At 31.9% G+C, this 25,271-nt stretch overlaps 3 protein-coding genes across 13 annotated transcripts in view; 2 read left to right on the top strand and 1 right to left on the bottom strand.

The window, feature by feature from the left end:
- Ptp10d (Protein tyrosine phosphatase 10D) overlaps positions 1-11,038 on the top strand; it is a 34,883-nt gene extending 23,845 nt beyond the window's left edge. Inside the window, exons 11-21 of one of the 3 annotated variants that reach the window (XM_072898421.1) lie at positions 297-575; positions 1,162-1,571; positions 1,762-2,139; positions 3,336-3,528; positions 3,787-3,801; positions 3,952-4,120; positions 4,377-4,629; positions 4,777-5,034; positions 5,149-5,533; positions 6,130-6,219; positions 6,917-11,038. In XM_072898421.1, coding sequence (XP_072754522.1) covers positions 297-575; positions 1,162-1,571; positions 1,762-2,139; positions 3,336-3,528; positions 3,787-3,801; positions 3,952-4,120; positions 4,377-4,629; positions 4,777-5,034; positions 5,149-5,533; positions 6,130-6,191 — 2,402 coding nt within the window. In that variant the 3' untranslated portion in view covers positions 6,192-6,219; positions 6,917-11,038. The remainder of the gene's footprint in view (positions 1-296; positions 576-1,161; positions 1,572-1,761; positions 2,140-3,335; positions 3,529-3,786; positions 3,802-3,951; positions 4,121-4,376; positions 4,630-4,776; positions 5,035-5,148; positions 5,534-6,129; positions 6,220-6,916) is intronic. The other 2 variants (XM_072898422.1, XM_072898423.1) reach the window with 2 other exon arrangements.
- A 417-nt stretch (positions 11,039-11,455) lies between these two features.
- On the bottom strand, positions 11,456-12,897 carry LOC140669014 (uncharacterized). The gene is made up of 2 exons (XM_072898431.1): positions 12,678-12,897; positions 11,456-11,710 (listed from the first exon to the last, which is right to left on the bottom strand). Exons 1-2 carry the CDS (start codon positions 12,879-12,881, stop codon positions 11,456-11,458), a joined length of 459 nt encoding a protein of 152 aa, XP_072754532.1. The 5' UTR covers positions 12,882-12,897.
- Positions 12,898-21,309: 8,412 nt separating this feature from the next.
- Positions 21,310-25,271, top strand: part of LOC140668671 (cholecystokinin receptor type A) — a 41,278-nt gene continuing 37,316 nt past the window's right edge. For 2 of the 9 annotated variants that reach the window (XM_072897897.1, XM_072897896.1), the window contains exons 1-3: positions 22,944-23,719; positions 24,045-24,489; positions 24,726-24,869. The gene's annotated coding sequence lies outside the window, so the exon portion shown is untranslated. Of the gene's footprint in view, positions 21,713-22,943; positions 23,720-24,044; positions 24,490-24,725; positions 24,870-25,271 lie in introns of those variants that run through there. The other 7 variants (XM_072897893.1, XM_072897889.1, XM_072897888.1 and 4 more) reach the window with 7 other exon arrangements.

Here is a 25,271-nt window from a genome sequence, read left to right as displayed (position 1 = left end):
ATTTTTTTTTTGTTAATGACGAGTAAGGTCTTGTTAACATATCTGTTATTTTTCGCAATTTATTTGACAGCTCATTAACGAATTTTGCCTGGATATTAATAGACATTTTCCCTTTATTACTAATCTTGTCTGTCTCGTTTGCTTTTCTATTTTTATTATGTCATATTCGTCTGTCAGAATTTTTTATTGTCCGGCTTAGCAATCTCACCTGAAATTTGACGAACGATGGGCAATTAAAATGATCATGGTAAATCAATTCATAACTAGACAAACAAAAACGAGACTTTGAAATCTAGTGCCGCTGATCCAGTCCGAAGTCGTCGTAGTGGTCGACCGGGATCAACCGGGATCATTGACATTGCGATACACGCCGACGCCGATACAATCTTCGAAGTTCGATCTCTATCGATTCAGGATTAGCGATGACAATAATACCACGAAAGAGCGTTTGATAGATGACACTGACACCAAGGTTACATTCGTTGGATTAACACCTGGCAAATTGTATAACGTGACCGTTTGGACAGTAAGCGATAATGTGGAGAGCAGACCTCTCCTCCGGCAAGACCGGCTCTGTAAGTATCCACGTAATACAGCTAATTACGATAATTCTTCCTACAAATGCTAACTCCATGAATTTTATTAAATTCATGAAAGATTCATGAATGCTATGTCTGCTAAAATTGTTTAAAATTGAATTAAATTTTTAATGTTTCTGTATCTAACATAATTTACAATCCACTTAAAAGCGTGGTATTATCATATATTTTTTCTTGAGATATTACTTGTATCATTTTATAGTATGACACGTGATACGTGATGTAATTATTACTTTACATACGTACTGTCGAAAGATCCCAGTGAGAAAAAAAAATTAAAAAAAGAATAATAATATCTCTACATAATATTTTAGTTTTTATATACCGTCAGTATTTTTATATTAGTTTATATATTTATTTAATATTTCTATATGTTATATTGAGAGATATTTATCTATGATAATAAAAAAATTTTCTTTTGATACACAAGGACAATTAGATATAATCTTGTTAATATTCTTCTCAATACTCTCTCTCTCTCTCTCTCTCTCTCTCTCTCTCTCTCTCTCTCTCTCTATCTTTTTATTAAGATAAATATGCCCGAAGATAAATATAATTTTAGATCCCGAACCGATCACTGCGATCCACGCGATTGACGTGAATGATACAAGGATCACGTTGACCTGGGACATCCCGCACGGAGAGTACGATACTTTTGAAGTACAGTACATAAACACAGAAGGGAATTACATCCAAAATATAACCTTGGTCAACATGATCACCATCTTTGACTTGAAGCCGCATAGAAATTATACGTTCACGCTAGTTGTACGTTCTGGCACAGAATCATCTAACTTGAGAGTCTCAAATCCGCTCAGCGCCAGCTTTACCACTAGCGAATCGTATCCAGGAAAGGTGGAGAAGTTTCATCCTATCGACATTCAACCGAGCGACATCAGTTTCGTCTGGTCTCTACCCAGTCAGGAACAAAATGGCATCATTAGAAAATTCAGCATCACTTACAACTTAGAAGTAAGATTCCCTTTTGCGAAAATATATACTTGTGTGAAAAATTCATATTTTTATACAACTATTTAAAAAATATACGAAAGAAACGTCAACGCTATTGCAAGGAATGCAAAAGCTCTTACACGCTTTTTCACGTGTTGAAGAATTTAAAAGCAACACTGTAAATTACACAAATATCTTTTCGTGATCCCAGGGTTTGAGCTACACGCAGATCCAAGACTTCAGGCCGAACGAGTTCCGCGGCGTCATCAAGTCCCTCGTACCGGGTAAGACGTATGTTTTCCGGATTCAAGCGGAAACGAAGATTGGCTTTGGTCCTGAGACAGTCTGGAAGCAGAAGATGCCGATACTCGCACCGCCGAAGCCGTCCACGCAAGTGGTACCGACCGAGGTCTGCAGAAGCAGCACGACGATACAAATTAGATTCAGGAAGAATTACTTCAGTGAGCAAAACGGCGCGGTTACATCGTACACTGTCATCGTCGCCGAAGACGATAGCAAAAATGCTTCTGGACTGGAGATGCCCAGTTGGAGAGACGTTCAAGCCTACAGCATTTGGCCACCCTATCAGGTAAATTTTGTTGCTCTATTTATTGCGCCGTCTTTTTAATTATAATCCTAAAATATACAAGCTTCTTTAATTAAAAGAGAGAATATATTTATTTCGTAAATTTAAATATTCAGATATCGTATTATGTTATCCCCCATTAATTACACTCTACAAATTATGCGTTATAGTTAATATTAATATTAATTGTAAAATCGATGCAGTATTGTATTTTAATAATCGTTAAAAATAAATGTGCGTAGAATTTTTTTCTTGTGAAACTTAACAGTATTAATCTCAAGTTAGTGTTTGCAATATATCACAGGAATAAAACAAATTTAAACTAACTTAATTGATGCAACGTATTATATATACAGCGCGGCTCGTTAACTTGCAAGATCATGGACGGTTGTAAAATGTATGCGTTATGACGTAGATCCGCGATTACGCATAAACGCCCGCGGACTGCGGCCAGTATACAATATTATCCACAGACCGAAGGATATACATACACATAATTTAGTTGTGATCTGAAACTGCGAAGGAGAAGATGTGGTTTTACCGTGACATTTTAGAAAATAAAATCATATAATTGTGTTGAATTATTTATATATTTACGCAACCGTATAAAGAAAAGCAGGGTGTATATAATTTTTAATAATTTTCAGAAAAATTATATGTTAAAATTTTACAAGTCACACATTTTTTTAAATATTTTAAATATTGACAATTTCTATTATTATATTTAATAAAAAATATGTAAAATCGTGAAACATGTAAATATGATCGCATTAGATGATTATCTTAAATATTTTATATAACCAGATATTGATGGACTAATTGTGTATTTAATAGACCTTGTGTATTAATTGACTGTTGTTTCCTGTGGCCGAGTGCTCTACTATCATGAGGATTATTATTAACGTTCCATTAGAAATAGCGCAGTGAATCATAAGAAAAATTTATTACGAAATATATGACACAGAGAATTGTTATTGCGTATAGTTATGAACAACAAGTATTTAATAAATTCTATGATGGATGTTTTGAACAATTTAATTTCAAACACCACGAAGATGTTTATGCAGGTTTTTATAACAATTATATATATATATATATGTACATATTTTATAATTATTATTATTATTGTATAAGAAAACAGATACGTTATAGGTGCAGAATATTAATTATAAAGATTTAATAATTTAATAAATTTATAGGTGATGGAACCGTATTATCCTTTCAAAAATGGATCTGTGGAGGACTTTACAATTGGCTCTGAAAATTGCGACAACAAAGTTGGATACTGTAATGGACCATTGAAATCAGGATCCACTTATCGGGTGAAGGTGCGCGCGTTTACAGCACCGGACAAATTTACGGATACCAGCTACAGCTTTCCTATCCAAACAGGTGAGAGCGATCGCGTGAAAAGTCTTAAAGATATGAGGAAAAAAAAATCGCGTGCCATTAACGTATCCGATGTCTCTCATTAGTCAAGCAATGAAAATTTAAAGGTATTATGTACGTATTATTAAAAAAGATAATAATAATGGTAGCACACACATCGGATGCGATAAGTGGTTTGTAAAGCTTTAGAGGCACACTGCGCATGTAGTGAGAGCCTCGCTAAATTCATGCCTCGTTATTTCGTGTACATGTCTGCCCAAGGATTGCTGCTGGCAGGTAAGATCTCAGGAATAAAAGTCTTATGCACGCCCCGCGAGATGAATGTAACGACAATTCTTTTTTTAGCGCGAAATCTATCTAATTCGCATTATCCTTGGCGATCGTTTGATTCATTGAAACTTAAAATTCGCTATGCGTGTCAAACAGATAAGGACAACACGGCCATCATAGTCGGTGTCACCGTCGCCATAGCGTTGCTGCTGTTTCTATTGGGCATCGGGCTGTTTATGCGAAGGCGAAGAAGTCAGGGTCGCAAAACGACAGAAACCAGGGCAACCGACAATCTGTCATTGCCGGACAGCGTCATCGAAACTAGGTGCCAAGAAATTATAATATTACACTCTATTTTAATTCTCGTACTAAATAATTTCTCTTTCACTTTTAAATTCTCGACATATTTCTCAAGTACTCTGCATATAGTAATTATATAAATTTTCAAGACAAATATATAAAATATATAAAATTTCTACCGAAAGACAAAATTTTACACAGTTTAATTTTCTCTTTAGTAAAAACATTTTTAGTGTCATTAAAATAAAACAATATAACATTTGCCATTATATTTATTACAGCCGGCCTATTAAAGTCGAAGATTTTGCCGAGCATTATCGTACAATGTCGGCGGATTCTGACTTCCGGTTTTCGGAAGAATTTGAAGAACTAAAGCACGTCGGAAGAGACCAGCCCTGCACAGCGGCGGACTTGCCTTGTAACAGGCCAAAAAATCGCTTTACGAATATTCTTCCATACGATCACAGTAGATTCAAACTTCAACCTGTTGACGATGAAGAGGGTTCCGACTATATTAACGCTAATTATGTTCCGGTACGCGTAAAAATTGGATAAAAATATTAATTTTTTAAAAAAATATTTAAAATAATTTTCAAAATAATTTACATTCGATAATGAAAATATCAATTTTAATTTTACGAGTATTAATTTTTTTCTGAATTTTCTTACTCTACATAACAGGGTCACAATTCGCCAAGGGAGTTTATTGTGACCCAAGGACCGTTGCATTCGACTCGCGACGATTTCTGGCGAATGGTGTGGGAGAGCAACAGCAGAGCTATCGTGATGCTAACGAGATGTATCGAGAAGGGCAGAGAAAAATGCGATCATTATTGGCCTGTAGATACTTTACCGGTGTATTATGGTGACATTTGTGTCACGATACTAAACGAGACGCATTATCCCGATTGGAGCATCACGGAATTTATGTTATGCAGAGTAAGTGACTGCATTTTTTCCGTACGAATTTATTACGAATATATATTAAAATATTATTTAATGATTGCATTATTTTTGATCTCTTAAATAAAAACTTCAAAATATCCCGTCTAGGGCGATATAAAGAGAGTGATACAGCACTTCCACTTTACTACCTGGCCGGATTTCGGCGTTCCCAGTCCACCTCAGACTTTAGCGAGGTTCGTGCGAGCGTTTAGGGAACGTGTTAGGCCTGACCAGAGGCCTATAGTCGTTCATTGCAGTGCCGGCGTAGGCCGTAGCGGCACCTTTATCACCCTTGACAGAATATTGCAACAAATTCTCGTATCAAAGTACGTTGACATCTTCGGAATCGTCTGGGCGATGAGGAAGGAGCGAGTCTGGATGGTCCAGACGGAACAGCAGTACATCTGCATTCATCAGTGTCTTTTAGCTGTTCTGGAGGGACAGGATACTACTGGACCGCCACGAGAGATTCATGACAATCAGGGATTCGAAGGTACGAAATTTTATTGAGATATTATTACTCTGAATTATAATTGAAAGAATTGCGAGACAGAAGTTGAGTGATCAATGACCCAATGCGATTTAGAGAACGCATCATGATAGGTAATAATTGACATATCAATTGTTGAAGAGTTGACAAGCTGAAGAAGGTCGAGCGTAGTGCATGTATTGAAAAAAATCTAAATGGTATTTGTAATTTGTTACTTATTTTCTCTCTACAAAGTCCTTTCTTGCACATGGAAACAGGTTAAATATTTCACAGAGAGAACCTCAAAATTATAATAAATTATTTAAAAAAATAATAATAAAACATTTTATTAAAAAAAAATGCATAATATCAAGAATAAACTAATCGGTTATATTTATAATAATATCAATCTGTGGTGTGGGCGGTGATGGTGGTTAAAAGCACATGTATTTTGAGAATGTGATGGTTATAAGCACATGTACCTTGATGTACATTGTACCTTGAGAAAACTACTAGTTGTTTTTTTTTTTTGTACAACAATTTCACTTCCTTCGCCTAATAACTCACCCCCCCCCCCCCGCCTCTTTCTGCAATCTTTTGCGACCTTTGTTAATATTCAGGCAAGAATCGAAGCTCGGTCGAAAACACTAAGAGTCCTGCCGAGGATGAGAAGGAGAGGTGACCTTCGAACAGCGACTCCTGCGTCGACGGTAATTTCGATCGTTGCTCTCTTTTCCTTTTCCCTGCATGAGTTTATGTTACAAAAGTTATATGTAAATTTGTATATTAATGATAGATGTATGTACACTGCTTGTAAAAAAATGAACTAGAAAAAGAGAGAGAAAGAGAGAGAGAGAGAGAGAGAGAGAAAGAGAGAGAGAGAGAGAGAAATATATAATTTTTTTATTAAACATTGATGCTTTATTAACAGTGAAAAACAGAGAGTGTTTGCCTGTATTTTCTACTTAATTATCATAATTTTCCGCTTTAAATAAAAGCTTTAGCGAAATAACTACGGCGACCAAGATTACTGATCGACTACCAAAAGGATTTGTTTAGAATTAATTTTTTTCTAATCTTACCTTATTAATATATTAATTTTTTTAATTACAAATTTTGATTATAAATTAAAATTTATATACACAGTCTTCACAGTTATGTTATTTTTACATTAAAATTAATATGTAGCTATATCGTATAGTTCTATAAGTCTAGAATATTCGAAAAATAAAATGTATTTTTATTTTTAATTTATTTTATAAATGCAGTTTCTACAACAATGTTGATTTATTTGCAATTATACAAATTATAATGTAGCTTGCATTAAGCATGATTGCTATGTGTAAAACAAGCAGCACTAATTGTATTTGTTATAAACTCCTTCTAATTTAATTTATTGTTTTGCAGATGATGAAGGAATAGCCGAGTCAGGAATGTGATGGTTCGATTACTGGTTAGAAATAATAACCGATGACGACAAAAATGGATCTCGTTTTCCAAAAACGCTTGAATCTTCAGGATTCCTCAAGTTTATTTGGAAAAGAAAAATGTAGAAAAAAATGAACTTGATAAAGACAAAGACAAATAGCGTAGGAATAATAATTTGATTGGATTAGATATCGTGTGCAAAGCGTAAATCGATGGAAGAATAACGTTGAGCAAACTTGTTTTTATTCTTCTACCGTCTACATATCGAAGAGAAGCGTGTTCAATTCCGTGATACACGTAGAATAGTTTCACGATTAAGATAATTATGTCGCAAAAATGTCGGGGATGCCGTAGGACAATAACAAATGAGAAACAGAATGTCAAATTGAATATGCTGCCAAGTGTGGGATTACGAATCAAATGCGTGAGCGATGTTTGACGTTTCGCGCAACGATCGGAGAGAGAGAGAGAGAGAGAGAGAGAGAGAGAGAGAGATTGAGAGAGAGAGAGAGATTACGTCTTTATTACTATATATACCTAAAACTCACGTATATACATATCTATAGATATAGATATATATTATATAAGTAACAAGAAGCTGATAGACGCGCGATGTTAATAGATGTAGGTCGTCTAACGAGTGTAAAGATGCATTATTCCACTGGTTGTGTCACGATGGGGCCCCTCGGACCACATCGCATCCGCAATGAATCTAGCGAATGTTTTTTTCGTTAGATTGCAATGTACATATATATATATATATATATATATATATATATATATATATATATATGACAGACAGCATTTTAGAATCGATCCGTATAAACTGGCGTCTTGGTTTTTCTCTTGATGCAAACACTTTTCTGAGATTACCACCAATAACACTTTGTTCATATTCTACAAATAGACAAAAAAAGCTTATTTTACGTTGTCGTGTTTATCTTCTACGGAATTAATATAGTCCTATCGGAGATGATCGCTTAAAAGCGATATCGTTACAAAAGCGAGGCGCAAACTAGACGTTCGACGATCACGCTGGTTGAGCTATTTGTTCGGAATGGAGTTGAGAGAACCGTCCGTCCAAGAGCTATACTAGACGATGATTTAATAAGTAATAACGTTAATGTTAAATCAAATTATCTAGAAAGAAAAAAATCTCAAGGACGAGCGGGTGTGGATGTGCGGAGCTTTTAATCGATCCTTCTTTCTGAGATGGGCGAAACAATATCAGTGGGAACAAGAAACTCGCATTTTCGTAGAAGCCATATCATTTCTGGAAGGAATCACCATACGTGTCTGTGTGTGTGTGTGTGTGTGTGTGTGTGTGTGTGTGTGTGTGTGTGTGTGTATGTGTGTATGAATGTGTATGTATGTGCGTACATATAAATGTGATGTAATATGTGCGCGCATGTATGTAATTGATCGATAATCGATTGAAATCATTAGAATGATATATACTGTTCCCTTCCACATCAATGCGAATCGAGGTCGCTGTTGAATATAATAGAATTTCCGAAATAAAGTAACTACCGTAAACATAGTATAATTAACCGTCTAAGCAATACGATTCTCAGAAAGATAGATTTTAATTTTGCAGTTTAAAGTTAATGACCGATTTTTCAATGGTGACCGTTCGCAGGACAAATCGAAGAATCGTATCATCATTTTCGATATTTATACGTCGCTTTTGCGACCGTATACAAATGTATTAAATGTACTTAATTTCGTACTCTCGACCAGGGCGTAGTAAATATAAGTGATACACGTCGTAGGTAAATTTCTTTTCGTAATCAGGGTTAGTTGAATTTACTTCGTTAGATTTTTCGAAAAATGTGAATTAAAAAAAAAAAGAATTCGTGTTTATCGATGTCGTATTTTTGGATGAGTATTTTTACATCGGTCACATCATGAACCGCAAGTTTATACACGATTGTAGGGATTATTGAAGATTTATTAAATTTTACGGTAAATATATTATTTCTCCAGAACTTGTATTAATCCGTTAAGAAACGAATAACTTTGTATATAATTAATAATTAAGTAGATTAGAACGGTTAAAACGTGAGACAAAGTTAGAAATTTCTTGCGCCAATCTACATAATTATTAATGTATATATGAATGAAGAGCTTCTATCATATCCTTAAATTATTCAAAGAGGATTAATAAAAATTCTATTTGATTTATCGAAATTTTTCATAAAATAATCTTATATAACTGTATTATAGATACACAAGTACGTACGCACATCGATAGTAATTAATTATAATGCTGTTGACATATTACTATAACATACTATCAATGTCAATTTATATATTCATAGGAGACGTATTAAAGGAAGACAGAGAAGGAGAGAGATAATGAATTTTTAGTAATTCCGATATTCGCTCTAATTTGAATTCTTGTCGCGTGTAATGTTGTTTTGACATCCTTTAGCGCTCATTTAAATGTTATTGTTAAAATAATTCGATCCTTTTTAATACTCAGACAGGAATTTTCTAGATAATAAATTCTAGAGAATAATGTTTTCTATTTTATTTTTATGCTTCGGCAATATAGATATGTTTAAAGTATTCGCGTTTTGCCGAATATAAATTTATTTGCTGACCTGCAGCTCTTCATTTTTATATATTTATTTAAGAACAGAATCTATACATAAGGTTGTGTGTATTTTATCTAATCGTAATACAATGTTGACGTTATCGAATATGTAAAATATCGTGAACAATTCAATGTATATTTCCTCAACGTTATGACATAGCGTACTTTGAGAAGCTTGGTTAAATGAAACATTATTTATAATTGGTTTCTTTTATTAACAGCTGAGCTCAAATATTTTCTATTTTGTTATTGTTATCAATAATTTTTTTCATTTAGATTATAATTATCTAACTAATATTGTGAGAGAAAATTTCCTTCTTAATTTTAATCTTAGATTTTAGGAGACCATTATTTAATATATCAAGAATATTGAAAAAAGCTGTCTTTCGTTTAATTAACAAAATTAAAATTCTGCGCTGTAATGTACGTGGACATTAATAGCTTAAGAATGCATTCATGTATTTCTTTTTTAAAAATGAAGACAAATTTATAATTATAAATGGGAAATAATCTCACACATTTAGATATCTACACGTATGTGAGAACTTTAAAAGAATTTAGTAATTTTATGCAATCATTGTTCTTTCATAGTCCAAATTCATATGGTTAAGATTAGAAGACGTTTAGGTTTTAATTTAAGTCATGTTAAAAACGTGGGAATGGCGTGCATTGAATCGTCAAATTTACGCATATCTTAGCGCTTGGACTATTTTGCATTACTTTATTCTGTGATAAATCATGATCGTCGATCAAGGACGAGGAATGAAAGACCCAGGCACAGATGTAGTAGGTCTTCCAAAACGAATTAATAGCGAAATCGGTTTTTTTTTATCGCTACCGCCCGCGGTTAGTGCGTGCCAATTGTTGCCGTTGAATCAACCGTTGGAATCCAAAAATTGCAGGACGAAGTTTTAATGTATTGCGTGTCAAAGCGTATCCTGCAGGGCAATATTGTATATAGCTTTACATTACGGGCTTATTCATGAACCCTCATCCTCAGGAGCGATTCTTTGTGAGAAACGGATATCGAACATGAGGTGCTTTTAGTCAATATACTTGACAAAGTCACGTGGCTTTCGCGAGCGTGGTTTTGACAGGCGCAGCATTTGAATATGTGTTTGGAAAAAGTAAAAGGAAGTTGTCGACAAAATTTTATTTTTTTTCACAAAGAATCGACATTTACACTATACTCTGTGTAAGAGTTGTACCTTTTTTGTAAATATATTTTGTATCGGCTGCGAGAGAAGAGAGAGCAGTCCGATGCGCATGAATTAAAAAGAATTAAGAATCCTCATGTCCGTCGTAACGATTCACAAATTCCTACAATTATTTCTGTCACATAATATCATAATACATATTAAGGTATATGTATAGCTGAGAATTTGTACAACGTGCGAAGCAGACAAGCGAAGAGGACACAGGTTGTCCCAACAATATCGCATTATACAAATAAAGGAGAGAAAAGGGACACGCTTGCATAATAAACGTGGCTCCTACAGTAATCTTTGTCATTTTATTTACTATATCCTCTATCACATTAATGATCATAATATATTACGCGAGTAAATTAAAAAAAATAAATAAATAAAAAATTATTTAAGAGAAGAGTTTTATCAGTTTTATTAAATAATAAATTTATTCAATTCTTATTTCAAAATGTCACATAGACTCATTATTGTATGTTAGTAATATATGTTTCATCAAATTGTTTATACGTAAAATGTGTTACTTATAATATCAAAGGACGCGATAATGATATTGTAAATATTTCCGGCAAAGAGTAGATAAAAGATTTGAAGAAAATTATTTACTGTCTGCACTCTAAGAATCACCGATTTAAGCGAGGTCTGTCGATGTATCGACAATAAAGATAGGCCCGCCTGCTAATAAAGGATCACTCCACAAGTTTCTTTGAATCTTTACTTTCCTCTCAGTTGGTTGAGCATTCTGGAGAAAATTCCACGCCCGGTATCCTCCGCGGGTTTATCGGTAACTCCATTGTCCTCATTATGAGGATGCCTACGTAGTATACGACTCAGCGATCCTGCTCGGGGACGGACAAAAAGTTTCCTGGGCGAACCGTCTTTGTCAACGAGCTTAAGCATCCTTCCCAAAGAGTTTGTCTTTTCTTTCATCGATGCTTTCTCGTTATAATTATCGACGCTTGTCACATTCTGAGAATAGAACAACCGAAAACGTTATAAGTCGTGGAAACTTTTTCTGCTTATTTATTCAAGTTAGCACATACGATCGAGACTAATGCGACTATGATATTAGCTAAAAAAAAGATAAATATATATATACGTTCAAAACAAGTAATTTCTATTAATTAATGCTATTTACAGTCAATATTCATGCAGATTAGTATATTGATATGTATTTTACTGGTTCATAATTGATCAATTAAATAATCATTTATTATACATCCAACAACAGAAATGCCTTAACACACAAGTTTATGCATACATTGACACATTTATATATTTTGCATATGTATATGAAAAATGCATATGTATTCTGATATGTGCATAAATTCAGATATTAAAGCATTTGCTGTATTAAAGTTGTTCCTGAATGTAATACTGATAAAGTCAAATTTAGAGATAAAGTTATTTCATTAATCCCTTTATGTTAAAGTAGTATTTAGATTATGTAGTATTGCACTTTTTCTTGCCAATCCTACGTATAGTATTTTATCCACAAATCTGTATTTTACAGTCATTGTAATATAAAAGTAATATATTTTTTGTAATATTTTTTTTTAAGTCCAAAATTTATTAACTTTTTTGAACGCAAGGTAATAAATTGTTTGATAAAACAAAAGAAAATAAAAAAAAGGAGAACAATTAATTTTCACAATTAGATTTTTTTAAATATAAAGTTAATGTATAAAATATATGTAGAGATGAACTGAATTGACAGAAATATAAAAAGTACGTTATATATGAACATAGATTAAAATGAACACTACTAACAATAAAAATTCAAGGTCGGATGCGGCACAATTTGTTCTCACTATGCTCTGACATTCTTAGGATTCAAACTTCCTTCATATATCATGAGATATTACCAAAGCTCGGGCGCCCCCAGAAACCTCTTACATTTGTGAAACATGACGCCCCGAGGATCCAAATCACTTACGGTGTCCAAACTTAAAGAAGATCTTTCCACAGCAGGCGTACGCGTCTTAAATATCTTTCCCATTCTATCCAACGTGACGCTCTTCAACCTCCTGACGTCCTGCCTGACAGCTTCGGTCCTTGATATCGTTCGAGATAGTTCTGATGAGACCCTTGATTGTTCTGACGGTGCAACCCGTCGAGTGCTGGCAGAATCTGTTGTCATTTAATAATGGACGTTTCACGATTTAAAATTTTTTTTTACATTTATTATATATATGACACTTGTCATATTGATATAATATTGACGTGTGGAAAAAAAAGGTCCGTAAAAAAATTTTCAATCATAGGATATTTCATATCTTTTTGAACTATCACTCTATAGTTGATATGCTATCAACCTATCGATGATTTGAATATAATACAGCATGCAATACGAGCAATTACGTTTTGTCAATATGCTTTTACAAATATACCACTCTTCCCATATGTATTCCGATTGGCGGCAAATCGATCGATAACTAGTCCGCCAATCGCACGGCAGTAGCAGCAATAAATATGGTGTGAGTCTTGCAATTGAAACGTATTTCGTGCAAGCGGATATACCGTATGTAACAAATTCGGCGGGCAATTTTCTGAGAGAAAAAAGAATGAAATGATAATATAATCTCATTTTCGTCAAAACGATTGAATTGTAAGTCAGAAAAATTACGCATGTATGCTCGGACCGAATACGTTTTTTTTTTTTATCAAGCCGCAGATGGCGCAGTGAAATAAATCACGAGCTAACTCCCTCAAAAATTCTATATCGAGTACGAATGCGGAAATTTTAGATCCAATCTCATTTTCCGACCTAACATTTTCTGCTACCTTGTCTCTCTATTTCTCCTGCTACCAGCATTCTTTTTTTATTTTGTATATTATATTTTGCACTGTTAGAAATAGCAGTAGAAAGATATATCAAAGAAATATATATCAAGAAGATAATATATATATAAGTTCATGTGAAGCGCGCATTAAAGATACTATTAAAATTTCATTTCCATTTCGAAATGAACGTCGATAAAAATAAAACAGATGGATGGATACATTTGAACGTGTCAGTGATAATTTTACGATGGATTATGCCATGAAATGAAATTAAAAACACACATTGAGATTGATTGATGGCTACGTAAAAAAGGGATACTTTTTTCAAGATATTTTTGATATATGTAATTTTGATATTTGATATAATTATCTTTAGTGATCTTTGAAGTATCGAAGTTACGTTGAAGAAAAGTAATTAATACTTTAAAATAAATGTTATACAACTGTATAAATAGAAATTATTTGTTTTTTCAATGTAAAACAAATTATTAATTGAAAGCGTAAATTTAAAGGTCACTTGTGCGTTGAAGACGATCTAAAATTAAGTGTGACGAATACACAACATGAAAGCAAATTAATTGACTTACTCAGTGAGTCTTGTACCCGAGATTTACTGGAATCGGGTTCATTAATTATTTCCGGCTTCGCTAACGTTCCGTCATTTTCTTCGCGATGAGTATCATTAACGATAACCTAATATAGATACGTCATTACAATTTCATTCTATTTCCGGATTTTGATGTATTTAATTAACGAACGTCAATTGGTGAAGCATAATTTGACTCAACAAAATTTACCATATATGTTTCAACAAATTTGACCAACACAACTAACCTGATTCTGTGATTGATCTCTGCTGAAAGTTTTCACATTTAACTCATTCATCTGCATCACGTATCTCGATGACAGTAATTCTCGATTTCTGCATGAATTTTAAATAAATACGATACAAATTTGTATGATAGCATTTAATGTAATATCAAACATGAGTTATGCAATCATGGAAAATAATAATAATCTCAATTAGTTACTTTAATGTAAAGACACTATTCTAACACATGTATTATCTAATTTCCACCAGAAAACGCTTCGTCAAAGAGCTAAAAGCTCGTATTAATAAAAATAAAATGAAATAAAGCTATTATGATATAAATATATATTTTTGATAACTGTGATACGAAGGAGATATTGAATTTCAATCTAATAGTAGAACGCGGTTTGTAAAGCAGATATTATTACTTCTATCGAATGAAATATCCGGCTTACGAGTCGAAATCGTTTTCTCTTCGAAGAAAAGAGATTTTCGCGGAAGTGTTGTGTTAACAGGATGAATGGTTTACAGAACTATCTTTTATCGTGCATCAGATCGGTGTTTTCACATTCCGCATTGAAATGCTTCGTCGATGATGCTTGAGAAAAATGAGACGTATGAAGACGTACAACTCGTACAAGTCCAAGATCTTTGTCGACATTAATAGCGTATCAAAGAGTCGAATTGAATATCTCTTGAATATGGCAATGGCGGAATCACATATTGTTCGTTTGTTTTGTTAATGCGAATAAACGTGTCACGATACTAATTTACATTCGACCTCACGTGATTTTCATTTATATCAAACAATAGAGATTATAATTATAAATTAATAAAAAAATTATTTTTTGCAACAAGAATAATTTTTTTTGCATATTTTTTGGAATTCGTATCTTGAAACTAAGATAAATTTCACAGATTTACAAAAAAAGAACAAAAGAGATTTTTCCTACTCCATTCCTCTCTCCAAATCATCCTTCACTTCTAAATTTGGGCTCGTGTAGATATGCTTGTATGGTATATTCGCCTGAGAATCATAACTGTCCGAAAAAAGTCTTGAGTGCGTTTTCATTTACTAGAAGACACCCCTGACACCTTCAGGTAGGATTAACCCGGGTGATTAATTGGGTCATAAAGTAATTTCCCCTTCTCGAAGGGACATTGGCCAATTGTCGACGAACGTGCGATACAATTTAACAAGTTTGCGATTCTAAATAAACAAAAATTTTTGGACATTCTTGAAATATTGTTCATAAAGATCTTTCTTTATTGATATCTTTATTTGATTTTATTTGATTTTAAAATTTTAAGATAAAAATCAATTATTATTTTATATACAATAAACGTGTATACAGATATACATAAAATAATAATTGATTTTTATAAGTCTTTTATGCGATAGAAAATAATTTATTTTACACAAGTATGCATTGATGTCATTGTGTAAATATAATGGCAATAAGCAATGAGCGTATATATAAACATATTTAAATTTATTAATTAAAATAAATTAAATATTTAAAATATATCTTGTTTATTTTGTAGCAATTTGTCTATTAACTAAAGTAAAGATTATTTGTATATATAACTTATATTATTATTATGTAATTATTAGCTAAACTTATCTAACTATTTAAAGAAAAAAAAATTTGCTTTAACGTGAAATAATATAAATTAATTTACAATTATCAACCGCTTCAGCAAAACAAATTTATTATTTAAATTAATATATTATCTTGAACAAGACATTTTTAGGGTTTAATTGATCTATTTTATTTTAAAATTTCATTTGCATGAATCTTTTTTTACTTTAAGCATTACAAAACAAAAATCACAACAGAAAAAAATGTATAAACCAAAGAAAATTCGCAAAAAAAAAGGACAGTTTTTTCATATTTTTTTTTTACTTCTGATCTTTTTCAACATAAAAAAAAAACAAAACAAATGTAATACAAATGTAAGAAAAAATAAACTATGTTATGAAACTTTGCTTTTGTGAATATTTAAAGAATAAAACGTGTGCAATTCCCTTCAGCGGATACAAAATACTTTTTTTTGACAAAAAATCTCCCGCTTTTCGACAGATAGTCGAATAGAGCAATAAAAAAGAGCAACATATACAGTGATACCGATTCTGTTTTCGTTATACACTAAAATACATTAAACATCAAATTATTTGCAGTCGCTATTGTGAGACTAGTTCTGCTCCTTAATAATGCAATGTTTGTAGGGATTTTATTTTAACAATGAACTGAAGATGCAAAACAAGTATAATACCAAGTATAATGAATTCTTGAAGGAAATATAATACTAAAATAGCAGAAATTTTAATGAAATTTATGTATTTATGTATATTGTATATGTGTTAAAGGTTCAATTTTAAATGTGTTTTTATTTCATTTGTAAAAAAAAAAAAGAAAATATTTATAACTAAATATTCTCTATATTTTTAGAATGACGCATAATATGTATAACATGGGACGCTCTTCATATTATAATGTCAACTGTTCTCTAACGTAATATGTAGCAGTATAATTTATGATAATGCAGGAGTTGACACGAGGAGAGTGAAACTGGATAACGTTACAAATGCTTCGAACGCATATTGTAATCCTCATTAGTGGATTAATCCAATTAGGCGGAAGAAATTGCTATATCGCAACAGTAATTTGATCAATAATAACATCATAAAAATGTTAAAAAAAATACAACAATCAGTAGTAACAGAGGGTGTAAAATAAAATCTTATATCATGAAAAATAATTACAATCATAATTCTGACAATTCAAACAGCTGACTTTAATTGATGTTCTATGAAATATAAGAAAATAAATTTTCAAAAGATTTTTTAACGACCTCCAGAGAGAAACTCGTATCCTCTATACGCGTTGCGAGAAATTATGAAGTAGGAAATTTATCTCCAAATGTTACACTTCCATTGCAGTATTCGGTATAACGGGAAAACTATCAAAATTCCCTCACTGTCTAAATATTCTGATATGCACATAGGAATACTAGCGAAATCAGAATAGTATAACTTTCTCTCATATAAACTATAGAACTACAGTCGAATGTGTAAACTATATGCAACCCACGCTGTTGGCGCATATGTAACAAATGTCATCACGCTTTACAGTTTCGATCCGCTATGTTACAGAATTAAAAATGAAAACATCCGCTTAAAGTATATTTTGATCTGCTGTTAATATTTATGATGTCTGCTACCTCGATTCACAATAAAGCTTTCATTTTTGTGATAGATACGACGACATCAATCTTATTTTAGTAAAATAAATTATCTATTTATCTTACTAAAATAAGATTGATATCGTCATATTTATTGCATATTTTAGTAAAATAAATTATCCATTTATTTTACTAAAATATGCAAATTTATTATTTATTTTTAAATACAGGAATATAAATAAAATCTTACCCATAATATATATTTTACATTATTTATACAATCTAAAGTTAACAACAAAAATATATATTTAATTCCGAAATGATCAAGGTACTTTAAATCGCTTATCAGCAATTATATATATTCATTTCTATTTGTTAAAAATATTTGAATATACTACAATATATATGTACATAAAATATTTCTCTTCTCTCTCTCTCTCTCTCTCTCTCTCTCTCTCTCTCTCTCTCTCTCTCTATATATATATATATATATATATATATATATCAGAATAATTATATGTATATATTTGCAGAAGGGCAAACTGTCATTGTCATGGCTTACCGTAACTTACATGCGTATTATATTGAAATACGTGGACATATAATCCTGGACATATATCATCATCGATATTAATCTGTGTGTTTAGTGGTTCGATATAGCAAAATTATATTACGTAGCATGACGTCAGTTTCGCGTCTTGATTTAGTTAAAGTGTGCAACAGTAATCTTCTTGTAATCGCGAGACTTCTGACAAGTGATCGATTTAAAAAGGTTAAAACCGTGTTACTATTTCCGATTGCGATCGATGACCCTCCGTCTTCCAATCACGTACTCGCGATTACGTGGAACGTCTATTTGAGATGGAAGCGGATAAGAAGATGCGATTCCGACATATATATATATATATATACAGGGTGTCCGGTCGCGACCTCCCTATAGCTCAAGAACAGATAGAGCAGGTCAAACTGAATATAAAAGTCTTCTACCATTTTGCGATTTGCGCAATAATTATTAAACTATTAATTAAAAACGCTCAGCGAACGATATTATATATATATATATATATATATATATATATTGCAAAATGGTAGAAGACTTTTATATTCAGTTTGACCTGTTCTATCTGCCCTTGAGCTATGGGGCGGTCGCAACCAGACACCCTGTATATCTTTTCAAATTCTTTCGATCCATCAAAGATCTCTCTCTCTCTCTCTCTCTCTCTTTCTCTCTCTGTAATTCAGATTCCCTTCAGAATTTCGTTTTAAAAGCGAGTGTTAGAAATCAGTGACGAAAACTTTTGCGAGAATCCGCATCAGCGTTTCCCTAGACGGACCCAGGAGCTGAGCTTAATTAACTCTCGCGCGATCATGGATTTTGCGTTATTTGGCGTGTGATAGCGTGCGCGTAGGCAGTTAGTTTTCAACTCAAATTACCTTCTTGTCGCTTTTTTCAATACCGCACGCGCGCACATAGTTCATAAATATTAATTATTTTCTTGCAATTCTGCGTTGAATATTAAAAATTCAATTTATTGAAGCAGACGCGTAGCTTCGAGCCAACTTAGAGATTGGATTACTGAGTTTTAAGAGACTATGAGCGATGAAATCTAGATAAAAAATAGGAATGCAAGAAACAAAAAGAGATATAAGATAGTTCACCTGAGTCTCGGCTAGCAACAAAAAAAGAGGTTCAACAAAAAGGATCTGTCGCTAGACATGCATGTGACGCGCCACCTGATAGTCAGGTTTCAATTTCCTGTGTGAGCTTCGTATGTATACTATGTAAACTCGAGAGACTGGATGCCACAGAACATCAAAGGCGGAAAATATTTAATGCGATAAATCAATGTACATAAAGAATGCAATAATTATATGATATCATAGTTCCGACATATATAATATATAAAAAGAAAATAAGTATATTCCAATTATTGGATAATATTGATTATTACACCAATTAAATTAAGAGTAGAGAAATATCTATAGATTATCTTTAATAAGTTATTAATTTTTAAATTTAAATTATTAGATAATCTTATATTTACACGAATAGACACACATACGTATATACTTTATTGTTATATAATTTTATATTTTTAACGTCGAATCATACTTATTTATGAGCAAAAAAATGAGGTATAAAACATTAATAATGTGTTTTATATCGTTGCTTATTATTTAAATAAATAATAATTTATTCCATTTCTAAATAAGACGTCTATATATACTTGTTTTTTTTAAATATAATTTTGTGTACCTTATTCGAAAATTTATTTATATACCGTTAAATTTATTTGACAATGAAATAATCCAAGAAAATTTTACGCAGCTTAAATCTAAACTCGCGCTACAGATAGAACGAGGAAGGTTTTTCAGATGAAAACACGTATATACAGGAAAGTATGCTATGAATCACCAGCGTGCTGTTTTAAATGCTCCGATGGTAGGTGTTTGAATGTATTTCGTGTAACGTCGACAAATCAGTCGAAAATGAAATTTTCAATTTGACAGAATATTTAATATAGACATTCTTTTGATGTCGAAGTGAGAATTTGTGCTATTTATTCAGAATTTAAAACAGGTTTTTGTCTGATAATTTCTTCGATATGCATAATTTCACATCACGAACAGTGGCCAAATATTTCTACTAACAAAAGAGTAAAATAGCTCAAAGTTTAATTAATTGTTTAGTCAGTCAAAGAAATTATAAACTGTGACGTGAAAGGTGGTTTGCGTGTTAAACTGTCAGTGAGACAAAATGAAATTCAATTGCAATCAATCATGTTATGTACGACATATTAATGGTTAAGCAATAGAATGTACATATAATGATTAAGTAATAGTATGTTAATACATGTTATACAACGTGTTCTAAACGTGTGGATTGCAGCGTATATTGTATGTAAAAGGATAAACGCGGCAAGATGTATCAAACTTACAATTAAACGTCGAATTAGTAATTTCAAAGTACGAGAGCTCAGACATCGTACCGACTCGATCTAGTATATTGCGAGGTATTTACTAAGAGTAAGACAGTACATAATCAAATCAGTAATCAAAGAAACTTGCAGAGCAAAACGCTTACGGAATATTAGTCAGAGATTTGCATATCAAATGCTTAAACGTGGCTTTTACATGTATTATATGGATGTGGCAAGTGGCTTTAATTTATACACAAAAATAATGCTATTTGTATATTATATTACTGGAAGATATACTGTGGTTGCTAAAAGATAACGTTATATTATTACGTCATTTACTGCATAATACAGATAAGTGTAATATGTAGATTTGGTGTTCATAAATGTTTCTGATTGTGCAAATTTGTATTTATCATTTGCAACAGAATAATTTTTCATACGCACAGTAGACTTGACGCTGCAATATTGAAAATTGTAATTTCAAATCGCAGAATCCTATTAGGCCTAATCTACAATGTGCTCTTTGTTTCTTGTTTCTTAGAAATTAATCCAATCCTGTTCGATTATTTTTCTTAAAATCAACTGCAATTGGTTAATTTCTAAAGAAACAAGAGGCAAAGAGCACATTGTAGATTAGGCTTTAAGCTCCATCAGTGATTCTTCATTCTTTCTCTCTCTCTCTCTGTCTCCTCTCCTCTTCCACCCTTTATCCATCTCGTTCACTCTTGTGTGCGATGATTAATCGCTGCGTAAGAAAGTACGCGGTGCATGATCTGCAGAATTCATTTGAACGATTAACCTCGCTTTATACACACGAGAAACACATGCGACCCGTGTTCTCTCGAATGTTATCTAATGTGCATTAAATGTCGCGTTGATAGCGAACAAGCGCGGTGCATCGCGGCAATATACATATTTGTTCGTATTTATCTGGTTGATCTTGCTCTTCGCATCATTAAAATGCAACGGATATTAGAGAATTGATAACGTGAAACACACGCGCTTTATTAGCATCATTACGCGACTCACCGAGAGGTCACACACGCCGTCACTGATGATCGCCACATGGGAAAAAGAAAACAATGGGAGTTGGAGGAAGAAAATTACAAGATTCAACGTCACGCCCACCTACATCGTTCAACACACGTGTACTTACTCATCGATCTGCATACTTCGCGAAGGTGAAGTTCTCGCAACAGTTTCGCGGTCGCACTGCTTGAAGAAGGACGGCTGTATCAGCGAAATGATCTGAAACAACAAATTTTGAAGGTACATATAATATATAAGAAAATGAAAAAGTATCAAATTATAATGTATATACTTGATTCTGAACACAAATTAATCATTAAATATAGATAAAGAAAAATAAAGGCTGGTGTTCATTACAAGCTATATATATATATATATATATATATATATATATATATATATATATATATATATATATATATATAATTTTATTTTACAAAAAGTTTCAATTTACAAAAATAAAAGCACAGAATTTTTTAATCTTTTAAATAGAAAACTAAAATAAAAATTTGGCTTGAAATGGATATTTGTTTTATCTCTTGTATATATGAAAAATTGATTAGTTGAATATTTTTTATTTGTTTTTTCTCATTTTTATATAAGTTTTTAAATGTTTTGACATGAAAATAATAAAAATCACCCTGTGTAGAAAAGCTCAACTTTTAAGGTTAAAAGTTAATATGTGAGAATAGGATACAAAATGGGTGACAATATTGTCTCTGTTTTGTACAAACATTTGATGGCATAGTTACGTCCAGAATTAGTACTAAGTTTGTTTGACCTGTAGAAAGTTTACCTTTCGTACAAGTTTATAGCATCATAGAGTATAAGTGAAATAATTATATGTTAAACAGGATCGCCTTAAAGATATGTTTATTAAATTAAAACAATAAATAAGAATGGAAATGATCGAGTAACGGTAAGATACGGTAACAGAATTTATGGTGTTACAGAATTTTGTCAAGGTTTTCAGGAAGCAAGTGATATCCGAGCATATTGGATTGTCGACATTTTCGTATCAGAGACGTTACCCTACATAAGCGCTCCATCAACAAAAATATTTTTGCTGATGGTGTCCGATGTCTTTTAGATATAGCCGTCTGGACATAGAGAACGGATGAAAGGTTGTGAACACGGGATTATATGGGAGGGACATAATGTTGCGTTGTCTGTGCCAATAAATTCCATGGTCATACGCATAAATTCTAGTTGCTGACTATTTCGTGTTCAACCCTCATATATTCTTGCGCACAAGATCTTTTAGATTTTATTTTAATACTATAAATGCGAGAGAAAGAGAGAGACAGAAAGAGATATTAAATTCTGCATAGCTTAAATCTATCGCGAAATTTTCATTGTTAAGGTACGACAAACACACAGATTTAGCCGTAGAGATAAAACTATGAAAAGAAAAAAAAAAAAAAAAAAAAAAAAAAACGAAGTATGTGACCGTCCCGGGTAATACATTTCGCGTGTTATCTTCAATGTATAACCGAAGAAACTTTGTTCGATGGTTAATATGTCGACGCGCGCGACGTCGTCGTCGGGGAGTTAGGACGATCGGCAAGGGTGAGGAATATTTATTCTGCGATATTGCGTAAGAATTGATGCGTGCACGAGGATGGCGCGAGGAACATAAAGACGTACAGCTCGTTCACGATTGGCCACGGCGTGTGTCGGCGAGGTGTGCGGTATCCCGGACTAGTCCGGAGAGCCGGCCTGGTTTCAGTCAGCGGCGCAGAACCGTCGCGTACGCGTCGCTGATGCCGGCTATCACGTCTACCGTTACTACTTGCTGCCGATCGCGAGAAATGCGCCCAGCCTCGAATACGCGCGATGTGAAATATCAAACTTTTATAATATCAATTATAAAAACATAATAAATTAAATGAAATTTTAATCTATCAATTATAATTATCAATTTTAATAGCAATAAAAAAAAAATTAACGTGGCGTCCCTTTCGAGCATTATTATCTTTTAACAAATAGCAATTAGTTTATTCGCGACGTTTTAATCTGCGTGGGAAATAAATATAATTTTCGTGATGCAAACATATAAAATTTTTTATTTATTAATTGTGTGTTATTTCTTTTTATCTTTTACATGAATTAACAAAAATAATTTTTGAACTATACTATATTATAGGATATATAATTATAAAATTACAGTCAAGTTTACGGTCATTAAGAATATTTGTAATGTAAAGATCTTTATAACAATTAGGGCAGCAAAGTAATTTATCGTCGGTGAGAATATTAAACTTTGATAGCGCTTTTCATCAAGTATATTCAACTATGTGAAACTTGATAATTAAATAAAAATTTTAATTTGTTCTCAACAAAACTTAAGTGAAAAGTATTATTAATCATTAACAATCGAACAATTAACATTATAAAAAAGTCACAATTGTAATAATTGATTTTTATAAAATTTTTCTAAATTAAACTTTTACATATTTTATTATCGCGTATTTGATTGACATTTGATTGACAAATTGAAATATTTGATTTTATGTAACCCGCGCGTTAAAATTACGAAAATAAAAACTTAAAAAAATAAAAAATTTTCTAGAAATATTACGCAGAGATACAAAAAACGTAATCAGATATATTGGTATTTATATACGCGATTTGAAAGATTCAGTTTCGCTTATAAACGCGGCTGGGCCGCGATGGAGCGTGAAGTATAAATTATGTAATTTATTGATGGCTTGTACGAGAGCGCGATTCCGCAGTCATTTTCGAACTATCGTATAAAATTTCAATGTGCGATACTATTCAGTTTTATTGAATAAAACGGATGGAAAGATGGGAAGTTATGTATACGCGTGAAAAAACATTATTACTTTAAAGTCAATCGACTGAAATTTGAATCAAAGAGAATCCCTGAGGAGATGAACAATTAAGCTTCTTTAACTATTTATCGCATAAAAAGCAATGACAATATTTGTTACGTAAAATGGACAATAATAAAGAAATTCTTTTAAAATGTGACAACAATTTAATTGCTTTAGAAGGTAAATTAAAAGGACTTTATGAATTTTTAAACGTGTTTTTCTTGCACAAGAGAACAACTTACCACGAAAATATCACATAATTAAACGTTATATATATTTCTTAGTTAAATTTCTTAGCACAATTTTTTAAATTAATAATTTTAATATAACAAAATATATTTTTGAAAAATTATCTTGAATCCATCCGTGATATAAATCTGAAATATAAAATCGTTATGGTATTATTATCTTTGCAGTGAATGATTTCAAACTATTTTAAGTGATCTAAAACATTCATGAATGTGAACGTTATGCTTGTTTGAATAGAGAAGTGAACACGATTCTATGTGATATAAACATTTTAACATGCGTGCTGATATACACCAACGTTTGAAATATTGGTGAGTGAAAGATTTTAACACAACTCATCGTACACATTTATATTTTATATTATATTTCATTTTCATAAAAATATTTTATTTGTGTGAATTTAATCTTTAATTTTATCTTTTAATCTTTTCTTAAATTATACCGTGTCAAAATATTATTAATAAAATCATTATAAATTATTATTTAATTATAGACTAATATAGAATAAAATAAAAATTATAACAAAAAATATTAAAAATTGTAATAGTTTTATATATGTAAAAAGTTTTTTGGTATCACTATATGCTTAATTCGTGTTTAACATTTTCATCAAATGTTAAAGCAATTTTAATATAAAAAATGTTAAACAATTTTGATATATATTATATATTCATTTATTATTAGATATCAATATGTTGTATACATATGTTGTT

This window comes from Anoplolepis gracilipes, chromosome 8 (genome assembly GCF_047496725.1).
Source record: "Anoplolepis gracilipes chromosome 8, ASM4749672v1, whole genome shotgun sequence".
NCBI lineage: Eukaryota > Metazoa > Arthropoda > Insecta > Hymenoptera > Formicidae > Anoplolepis > Anoplolepis gracilipes.
Note: the sequence above shows the minus strand (reverse complement) of the source record. Positions and strands in the feature narration are given on the sequence as shown.